Source organism: Glandiceps talaboti, chromosome 23 (genome assembly GCF_964340395.1).
Source record: "Glandiceps talaboti chromosome 23, keGlaTala1.1, whole genome shotgun sequence".
NCBI classification, from domain to species: Eukaryota; Metazoa; Hemichordata; class Enteropneusta; family Spengelidae; genus Glandiceps; species Glandiceps talaboti.
The window spans coordinates 12850464-12861326 of NC_135571.1; the positions used below are offsets into that span (position 1 = coordinate 12850464).

The 10863-nt window shown below is 37.3% G+C and overlaps 2 protein-coding genes across 4 annotated transcripts; both read left to right on the forward strand.

Annotated features, from left to right (window-relative positions):
- Positions 1-336: 336 nt before the first annotated feature.
- Positions 337-3916, forward strand: LOC144453066 (uncharacterized). 3 transcript variants are annotated; one of them, XM_078144337.1, is made up of 5 exons: positions 337-450; positions 1971-2034; positions 2143-2291; positions 3185-3275; positions 3693-3916. In XM_078144337.1, the coding sequence occupies exons 2-5, from the start codon at positions 2007-2009 to the stop codon at positions 3863-3865; spliced, it is 441 nt and encodes a 146-aa protein (XP_078000463.1). In that variant the 5' UTR covers positions 337-450; positions 1971-2006; the 3' UTR covers positions 3866-3916. The 3 variants fall into 3 exon arrangements, with proteins under 3 accessions (XP_078000463.1, XP_078000464.1, XP_078000465.1); XM_078144338.1 differs by having other exon boundaries at positions 2146-2291; XM_078144339.1 differs by lacking the exon at positions 1971-2034 and having other exon boundaries at positions 378-450; positions 2146-2291.
- A 1627-nt stretch (positions 3917-5543) lies between these two features.
- On the forward strand, positions 5544-10696 carry LOC144452881 (uncharacterized). The gene is made up of 4 exons (XM_078144080.1): positions 5544-5730; positions 6811-6951; positions 7795-7889; positions 9709-10696. Exons 1-4 carry the CDS (start codon positions 5568-5570, stop codon positions 10015-10017), a joined length of 708 nt encoding a protein of 235 aa, XP_078000206.1. The 5' UTR covers positions 5544-5567; the 3' UTR covers positions 10018-10696.
- The last annotated feature ends 167 nt before the right edge of the window (positions 10697-10863 follow it).

A 10863-nucleotide genomic window follows, 5' to 3' on the forward strand; every position in this document is an offset into this window, starting at 1 on the left:
ATTCAGAAACTGACATCAACTTAAAAAGACACTCTAAAACTGTTCTTCCAATCTGTAATGGCTGTACATCTGATAGGAAGAAATAAACAACACAGAGACCATTTGGAAAACAATGGAAAACCTGAACAAGACACTCACACAGAAAAAAAATAATCATAAAATAAAAATAAAAAATAAAAAATCTACCTACCCCACCTATTCTAAAATTGAGCGTAATCGGAACCACACAAGTTTTTTTTATTAGGGCTTAGCAATGTACAGAATTGATGTAAACCACGTGGGTGATTACAAACACTTGTATTTGATAGTGCGTTTGTTTAGGTCATGTATTGTGTATCACAGTACGATAAAGTGAAAGCCTTCACTATGTCATATCCCTACTTTTAGATACATTACTTTTATCGCTGTAGTAGTTGCACAGAACCAGGCCATAAACACCCACGTCAACTGGTGAGTAATCTTTGTGACCGATTTGACTTTCTCTTGTAGAAATCTTGTAGAATTGAAGTTAATTTATCTGTCCTTCATTGCGTAAAGTGATATTCAAACTATTGCACAAACTGTTGTCTAACACTAGTATATAGTTTGTTGTGTTCAAATAGTCGAATCAGGCTATACTGTGGTTTAATAGGTCAAATCAGACCAGAGATTTGGTGTTGAAGATATTGGTGTCTTTTATTTGCGAACACCATTATCAAACCTGAAAGCCAAGTTCAGAAATATAGCAGTATGACCCGTTCTAGAAAGTCGATACCACCATCACCACTCTCACCCTCGGCCATACCAACAAATCAATATGTGACGAACAACACAGGGTTATACACGAAAAAAAATGAACTGGCTTTGGTGGGAGTTATTTTAACTGTATGTATATAATATGTACACACAGTTGTTATATTTATATTAGTATTCTCAACACCAACAGAATCTATCAGAAAACATATTATTTTGACATTCCCACTCTAGTCCTCAGGGAGATTTAGTTCAATGGTATACATAGACATTGTATGTATGAACAATACACATACGTACGAGTGTTTGCCTGACACGGAGAGTTCATATATATGATATGACCTTCACCATAGAAACGGCAATACAACGAGGGGTTTATATACAATGGTGGCTATACAAACCACTGCTGTGTTGTTTACCTGACTGTTATTGGGGGATCTGGACAGTCCATAAATGACGTCATACGTACAATGCATGAATAATGAGTTTGGTCCACACCTACACCTAGTATTACAATATATACAACAATACCTTGCTTTAGACATCACTGTAAATTGTACGATATCTCGTACATGGACGGTACACGTAAACGTTATACATATCATATCGATAATAATTGTTTTATGCTAATTCCTAGAAATGGTATCAAGTACACCTACTACCCCCTCCCTCCCGTATCCCCAAAATACCAAACGTACACCCAGTACATACATACATACATACATACATACATACATACATACATACATACATACATACATACATACATACATACACATTCGCACATACATACATACATACATACATACATACATACATACATACATGTATACATACATACATACATACATACATGTATACATACATGTATACATACATACATACATACATACATACATACATACATACATAGTACATACATACATACATACATACATACATACATACATACATACATACATACACACACACACACACACACACACTTACATACATACATACATACATACATACATACATACATACATACATACACACATACATACATACATACATACATACACACATACACACATACACACATACATACATACATACATACATACATACATAACTAAATCTGGCAGACATAACCAAACATGAAAATGCACCTAATACGTTCTTATTGTCATATATAATTACACGTAAATCTGTATTGTATCATATCTGTTGAATTATGTTTTGTTATTTATTTCCAGGACACTGGTTTCGGTTGTTTTTATGTCCTTGCAGTCATGGCAGAAATTCAAATCGTGATATTTGGTAAGTGAGCATATCGATACAAATAATTCGTTGATATTATGATAGCAACTATCAAAAGACACAGTGTACAATATAATTTTTTTTTCTTGTCAAATTTTATATGTGAAGCAGGATTTCTTCTGATGTTATCGTCAGCGGGCGCACTTCAATGTTATGTATGTGAAACAAATCGCGGTGTAACCGCACAGCAATGTCGCTGTCAGTTTGCCCAATATGGCAGGATTGAAACCTGTGGAGGAGCCACTCCAGCATGTCTTGTAAGTACTATTATTTTCAGAAAGCTAGGGGGTCTTATCATCATGCATCGTATTACAGGTCATTTTCATGTCAAAGCAATATTTTACTAATTTACTGCAGAACAATACAAATACAAATAACAACACTCGACTAGTTCAAAGCTAAAATTTATCTGGGCTGAAGTAGGGTTGTGGCAGACCTGGTACAGGTATGACTAACAGGGTATGTGCAGGCATATAGATTCAGGCTTGTGGCTGGCCTGATGGGTCAGGGCTGTGACAGGCCTGGTCTGACATGTCTGTGGCAGGCCTGCTGCATGAATGTGCCAGGTTAACCCTGTCACAGACATGTGGATTTTTAGTTGTGTTAGGAAGGTTACACAAAATTTGTCTTTATTCCAGCTTCATTGCAATTATGCCATGTATATAATAATACTTACCATGTTCTACTTTACAGCAACTCGTGCATTGTGGGTAATCTATGCAAATACCGCAACTGTTGACATCATATACAGCATTGTCATGGCGAGTTTGTTTTCCCCCTATATTTCTTTCACAACAAAAAGTGTGACTTTTTGTTTTTTGTACAAACTGTTTTTGAATGCAAATATTGCAATTTATAAAGCACTTTGACACTATTCGTAAAAAATTATGAAAACAGAATCTAAAGTAGTCTCGGTTACCCAGACTCTCTCCACTGGGGGCTCTACTAAGAGACCACCCAGACAACCATCTCGTCCACCCAGACAACCATCTCGTCCATGTGGTCTAGTAGTAGAGTCCCCAACGGTGAGAGTCTGGGTAACCGATACTCATTCTAAAGCTAATGAAGTCGGCTATATTTTGTACCCTGGACGACTCTGTCATGCCTTTATGCTTTTGTTAACCATGGATTATTTCATCTTCATTTCTAGGATTTTGGTTCATCAATTGGTGTACAGATATTTTATCGTCGATGTGGCAACAGTTCTGATTTCTATTGTTCGAATATGTGTACGGACGGAGGTGAGAATACATTAACCAGCAACAACCACGATTGCAGTCACCAACAACCGTGTGCCCACTGGTACTACCATAACTAACCACTACCATCACTATCCACATGCACTGTTACAATGACTAACATCCCTATCGCACTGCATCTTGGTTTCAGTCAAAACTTGGGACTTCTGTGTCTTCCACCTCCGAAATGTGAGGAATTATAACTAGGCTACAAATACAAAAGTTTCCACAGGAAGCTATTACATTATCCAATACATGTATTACCCACTGTGCAACCATTTACAGGAATTCATTCATTCCAGTGTAGTACATGTATATGAATATTGTATGGCATTGTAACATCGGTCTTGTTTCTAAGTAACTTTGAGTATAGTGATATACTACTGTAAAAACTCATCCCCATACTTTTTCTCCTTACAGCGCCATTTTGTACTGGTTGTTGCCATGCGGATCTCTGCAACACAAATTTGCTGTCAGGATTGTATAGCGACGATGGAGAAGCGTGTCGTGATAGTGGTGTGTCGATGTTCGTGTATGGACTGAGTATAGTCACTGTGTCATTCATAGTGGCTGTCTTTATACCCATCCTATAGCTCACCGTGTACTGAGAATATGTTATTTAACTTGAGGCCAGTGATGTATATTCTATAAGACGGTATATAGTTACTTTCGAACGATAAATTGGATGCGACGTTTCGATCCGTCCACTAAAGGACCTTGGTCACGCAATAGTTTTGTTATTCAGCGTTGATTCCTCTCTGGACTGGCGGAATATAGTCGTTTCCAATTTACTGTTCCAAAGTAACTATATTGTACTGTCCTTGAGTCTTGGAACTCATGAACAGTCTATTCTCCATTATATACTGTAAACCTAGATTTTTTCACTACTAGATTTTTTTTTTTTTTTTTTTTTTTTTTTTTTTTTTTTTTTTTTTAGATTTTTCAGTCTTCAGCTAGTTCTCAATAAAGACAACTTTTCACTAATAATCAGACTGGGTAAACTGTGTTTGTATACGAAAATATATTTTTTTTGTACTGCATATTTTTGCGTTTTTGTTTTTCTAACGAATTCAAAATTAGCGAAAGTAAGTCTTAAGCGAAAATATCCAGGCTTACAGTATGTGGTGGAAGGTTGGAGAATAATGTAGTGACAATAAAGAATATTGTTATCAATTTTGAATACGAGACAAATTCTAACAAAAGTTTGAATACCTGGTTAGACTTGAATTATGCAGTTGGTGTAGAAATACCGATTTACCATACTTTCTGCAGCAAAAAACTTCCATTGTAATTCTAGCATAATTTATATTTTAATAAACCCTATTGCAAAATTCGAAGCTAATGGCTACTCAAATAATTACGTTAATGTGCATGCATGCATGCATGCATGCATGCATGCATGTGTGCGTGTGTATGTGTGTGTGTGTGTGTGTGTGTGTGTGTGTGCGTGTCTGTCTTCGTTAGCGTATAGTGTGTACTATAATATAGTGTCTAATATATGATATAGATTTTTGTCGAAGAAACGAAGAGTACACATCAGGACAATACGTGTTATTCACAAGTTATTTCAGTTGGCCATGGTTAGAACACTGAACGAAGGGGACGACACGTTAGTTTGACTCCTATACGGGTCACATCCCACCTCGCTCTCTTACACACACACACACACACACACACACACACACACACACACACACACACACACACACACACACACACACACACACACACACAATTGACTTCAGTATAGCGCACCTAAACCATTGTCAGAATCAAGTCTCTTCCGTTTGCAAGCAAGACTACCTACTGTTGCGTACATACATACATACACACACACATACATACATACATACATACATACATACATACATGCATGCATGCATGCATGCATGCATGCATGCATGCATACATACATACATACATACATACATACATACATACATACATACATACATACACGCGCACGCTCACACACACACACACACCCACACACACACACACAGACACAGACACAGACAGACAGACAGACAGACAGACAGACAGACAGACACACACACACACACACACACACACACCTATTCATTATGCATTTGTTTACTTTGAAATTCAGTCTAGGAATCGTACGAGCAGTGTCTGTGTTTGCTTAAAGGCTCTGTATCACAATGTGCCATATATACATGTGTTTGCCCTCCCCTCTATTGTCTGGGTTTCAATGATTTGCAAATGAGATCACTCAACACTTTTGTGTCAAACTCAACCATAGACCCTACACGAAACATTTAATTCTTCTGCAACATGGCGTCCAGACGTATTTGCACTCTGTTCAACTTCTTTGAGAGTTATGGCAAACAGACGTTGCCAGAGTTCCTGAAGAGCTGGAGAGGAACAACTGAGACGTTTCTACTTCCACTAGATAATTTCATACGGACACAACTCCATGGGAATCTGGATCAATCGGGTGAGTATAACCACAGACAAGAAAGAAGTCTGTGGTACATGGTATACTGTGACATGCAAATACAACCTACTACATACTATATACTATATACTATAACCTACTATACACTATATACTATGTATTTTAATTGTTTGTTAGTACTGCTCCTAACAATCTTAGTCAGCCCCTGATACAAAAGGGATGCAATAAATCAATATAATAAATATACTTCCATTGTACTACCACAGACAATCTATACTTGTCTGTGGTACTACCTAGTGCACACTTCTAGACAATTATTACAATTTCGTAGTTGTAACTTTGAAGAAAATATCTCCCTTGACTGTCCTACCCTAACCACAGACACGTGCCTGAACACATTTTCTTAATATCGACCTAGGAGCAGGTCACGACCCGAAGGCCTGTTGTGACGTCACACTACAGAAACTATTTGACTGACGACTACAGAAGCTTCGGGGGGGGGGGGGGTTCTTGCCTTACAACTCGTTGACGCTGCCGTTTATAAAATATCAATTTTCAGAATGCATATGATTAAAAATTATTTTTTAAAAGGCCGTTATTTAGCTTCCAAGACAGGTTAGGTAAAATAATTAGGGCAAAGAAGTCAGTCTACACATGTATACTCAAGTGACCTTGTAACATGATAGCTTCACCTTGGGTAGTACAAGCTTGCTCTGAGCAAAATAAACAAAGTACTTCAGTAGTCTCGCGGTTACACAGTATATTGCCGTTGATCGGCTACAACCCCGCCCTCAACGACAAGAGGCTGGGTAACCAAGACGAAGTACATGTACTTCAGCGGTAGCGTAATGGAAATTTAGAACTGTGGCGCCGGAATTTGTCGACTATGATGTCTTCCGTGAAGTGTAAATGAAATGTAGAGAATTTATGGTGTCTGCAAATATAGATTTTCGAAAAAAAATCGAGCAATTAAAGATTATTGAACGAATAAATGCATGGTTATAACAAACAAAACAAACAGACAAACAAACAGACAAACAAACAGACAAACAAACAAACAAACAAACAAACAAAACAAGTCTTCGAAGAAATGGCAATAATGTTTTTTCCATTCCAAAGGTGGTGCCTCCAAGTATCTATATTTTAACTACGGGCATTTCACAAATGATCAATTCGTTGGATTTCGTCCAGAGCTAGCTACCCCGGAATGGATTAGTGAAATCAAGGATGGAATACAGAAAGGATATGTTGCTTACCCAGGTAGGTCTAAACACTTGCATTCGGAACCCTTCCCCTTCCATGAAAGTAGTGACAATAGTATGCAGCCGTTTTCGCGTGTGGATAACTTTAGACTGAGAGATTAGCCGTTGAGGACGCTCTTCTATCCCTTTCTTGGAATCGCCCTACCATGTGGTATCTGTCTGTGGTTGCTTAAAGGGGCACATGCTGAGTTTAGACGTTTTTTGTGTGAACGTAACATCTGCTGCATATTGAAACGGCATTAGCAGTATTCTACTTTGAAGCATATCTAACCACTACTTGGAATTGACTGAACTCAACCTGGTAGCAAGATATATGATCCTAAAAAACGATCTGATGACGTAATTTACCATACGTATAAAAATGTCTAGTAGATCCCTACAAATATATAATGGGTTAAAGGCATACTGAACAAATCTAGATTACGCAATGTTATTGTGGCCTTTCTAATGTGGTCGATTAGCAAATGAAACAGTATACTTTTACACTTGATATGGTTGCTATAAATGAGTGTAGTATATACAGAAAATGCTTCACTTTGGTGTTATGGGTTGTAATAGTAAATGAAACAGTATACTTTTACACTTGATATGGATGCTATAAATGATTGTGGTATATACAGAAAATGCTTCACTTTGGTGTTATGGGTTGTAATAGTAAATGAAACAGTATACTTTTACACTTGATATGGATGCTATAAATGATTGTGGTATATACAGAAAACGATTCACTTTGGTGTTATGGATTGTATTGTGGTCTTGATATCATTAATATTATGTTTATTCCTTGTCTACATCCTTGAGTAGAATTATTCTGTAATTGTTAATTCTTTACTCTCCTAAGGAGGTTTCCAGGAGTTGGCAACAGCTGATGGAAATCCGATGTCACCTGATTTACCGAAGAAAGACACTTCCTTGTTTTTGGTGACCAATTATAAGGTATTACTACTATAAGTAACCATGGAGATCTCAATAACAGATCCATGAAGTAACACACTGTTAAATCTACAGGCATTATGGGATTGATGTACATTACCTAGCTTATAGTATTATAATGAGCTCAAAATTATTCATGATGTCATACACTTTCAGTCACATGATCAAGTGACACTTTTTGCTAGAAGTTGGAGTGTGAAGTTTAGTTTTCCTGGCTCTTCAATAAACCCATCCACACTACCCGACACTCGGGTTGGGGGAAACACATACCTTCCTTTCCCAACTGTCCAGTGTTTTCTGCAATACTGTTTTCACCTCCCGTAAGGGGAGGTTATGTTATGCTTCTGTCTGTCTGTCTGTCTGTCTGTCTGTCTGTGTGTGTGTGTGTGTGTGTCTGTCTGTGTATGTATGTATGTACGTATGTACGTACGCGTGTGTCTGTTCTATTCTAGTTAGTAGTAGCTAGTTTGCATAATTAGTGTTTTAATTCTCAGCTGTTTATGTATATTATATTATACGTCACCTGTCACCAATCTCGCATTCTGATTGGTCGAGAGCCCTGCAGATACACAGGCGTATTTTTCACCAACAGCCTCCAACAGCCGTATTTTTGCTTGTTGTATCACGTGATCACTGCACGTCCCCTTGTAAACAAATCTAGCAGACAACTAGAAATACAGCTATAACCAGCATTTCCAATGCCAAATTTGTTGTCAACCGAACACAATATCACCGTTGTATAAATTGTAACAAGTCTTTGAACTGTACTTTTCATGTTACAGGGAAAAAGCCAAACATTTCACACAGAACGGCGAAAGTCCAGTGACGGCGAACTCGCGGTCGTCACGCGATCGTAAACATGAATTCCTAAATTTATGAAGGATATGAAAATTACCACCACAGAGGGTGCAGTTTTTGCCTAACTAGAACAAGAAAGCATATCACGAACATTTTTGTACATTTAATGGAATACAGTACGCAAAACAAAGACGCACTCATTTTTCAGCTGATGGTTATAAGTTTGAATATATCGCTGAGTGATATGCAAATAGTAAACAATACGTCATACTACTGAGCAAACGCGCACTCTGATTGGATGATAAAGTTAAGGCTGACGCGTAAACAACCGCATTGCAGTTATCGGAGTGGTGGATGATACTACGCTCAAAAGTATAACGCGGAAGTGATTTTATTTAAAATGAAACAGCATTTTTAGACATTCAAAAATTAATTCATCGTCGCAGGTGACGTATAAGTATGTTATTTGCCAAATACTGTTCCACATCTTGCTGCTCGAGTTAATTTTTCCGGTATAACGGCTCGCCTCCGGCTCTCCGTTATTACCGGAAAAATTACCTCTCGCAGCAAGATATGGAACGGTATTTGGCAAATAACATATACATATAAATCACTATTATACTTGTATATGCAAAGAATACTAGACCCAACCTTCAATATCACATGGGAACTATCTAGTTCTCGACACTCTCTCTAAAAACCTCTTTGAGAATTTATCATGTATGTTAACTCTCTATAGTCCGTATGTACAAGTCTCCATTATTGCCTGAGTTCAAAAAACGAACTATAGAAAGCAACATTCACAACAGACCTTCTGTACGTCACTCTGACTGATGCAAAGGGTTTAACTTAAAACTTTATAGATCTTTGACAAAAAAAATCACATTATTTGTCTTTTCGAAATCATGTTTGAAGGTACTGATGCAAAAAAAGAGAGTTAAAACTGATACATTGGGCATAAAAACATCAAATCTGGCTACCTTGTTGATCTGGCAATATTTGCAATGTTTCATTTCTCATTCAGGTCACAGAGGGCGCTAATCTGGAAGACCTGGAAGCTACTTGGCAGGATTGGACTGGACTGACAAGTTTTAAAGAAAATGCAGACCTAGGCTTTTCAAATGCTGGATTGTACAAACGATTCAGTGATGAACGAAGAAGCCCTTTCCAATACGTTATGAGAGCTGAATTTACAGAGCTTGGAGCAAAGACAGATGAAGGATGGAAGTTAGTCGAAAAGGTTCGCAACTTGAAGGTTCCTGACAAGATAACAGCAGACACATCGCTGTACAAAGCGATATCTGAGTGTATCTATGAAGGAAAGGCAAACTAGAAGTGTAGGAAAATATGAGTGACCTAAGGGGCCTTGTCAATATGAGTCACTACGTCATGAGTATTTTCTGACTGAATGTAGAAAAATATTGGAGAATAACATAATTATACCAACACAAGTAACATCAAAGAAAAATTGGGGGAAGTAATGGCAATCTTGAACGTTTTGACTCATATTTCGTACACAGTAGAACAGTGACTTAGACACACATTGTCATGACATAGACACACATTGTCATAATGTAGAACAACCAGAGTATATATTCCATATTTTCTGTTCAACCTGGCTCATGCATGGTATAATAGACATTATTGGCCAATAATTTCCTTCATTCAGGTTTGGACAATGTGACTTGGTTTTAAGCCTTAGGAAACAGTTACTACATAACAACCCTTGTGGTAATAGACATCTACTAGTGGGTTCATAGCCAGGTAATAAGTGGATATTATAACACATCATAAACTCAATTCTCGGTCATGATTGGTCAATGCAACATCACATGTGTATTAATAAGTGGATATTATTACATAGAGACAGACATACACTACTTCTTACAATCAAAGATGGAAGATAGAAACATGTCATATGAAAATTGTCAAAGACACAGATGTAGTTTTCAGTTGTTTTATTTGTGATATGTATAAAAACCTGAAGAATTACTAGTATATAACAGTAAAGCATGCCATCATCAACTTTTGTAAGTGTCTTTTTTCTGTCTGTTAGAACAGTTTGAAACCTTTCCTCATATCTCACCTACTAAGGTGAAAAAAACTAAATAATTGTGTGTATCCAATAAAATGGCCTCGGAAAATACGGCAGGCAGGTAGGTCGGGATTTTATTTTATT

Excerpts from the sequence above, each read along its gene's own strand:
- LOC144452881 (XM_078144080.1), top strand. The coding sequence starts at position 5,568 with ATGGCGTCCAGACGTATTTGCACTCTGTTCAACTTCTTTGAGAGTTAT. Across the intron at positions 6,952-7,794 it reads AGGATATGTTGCTTACCCAG|GAGGTTTCCAGGAGTTGGCA; the intron begins GTAGGTCTAAAC and ends TACTCTCCTAAG. Across the intron at positions 7,890-9,708 it reads TTTTGGTGACCAATTATAAG|GTCACAGAGGGCGCTAATCT; the intron begins GTATTACTACTA and ends TTTCTCATTCAG.
- LOC144453066 (XM_078144337.1), top strand. The coding sequence starts at position 2,007 with ATGGCAGAAATTCAAATCGTGATATTTG. Across the intron at positions 2,035-2,142 it reads AATTCAAATCGTGATATTTG|CAGGATTTCTTCTGATGTTA; the intron begins GTAAGTGAGCAT and ends TTATATGTGAAG. Across the intron at positions 3,276-3,692 it reads GAATATGTGTACGGACGGAG|CGCCATTTTGTACTGGTTGT; the intron begins GTGAGAATACAT and ends TTCTCCTTACAG.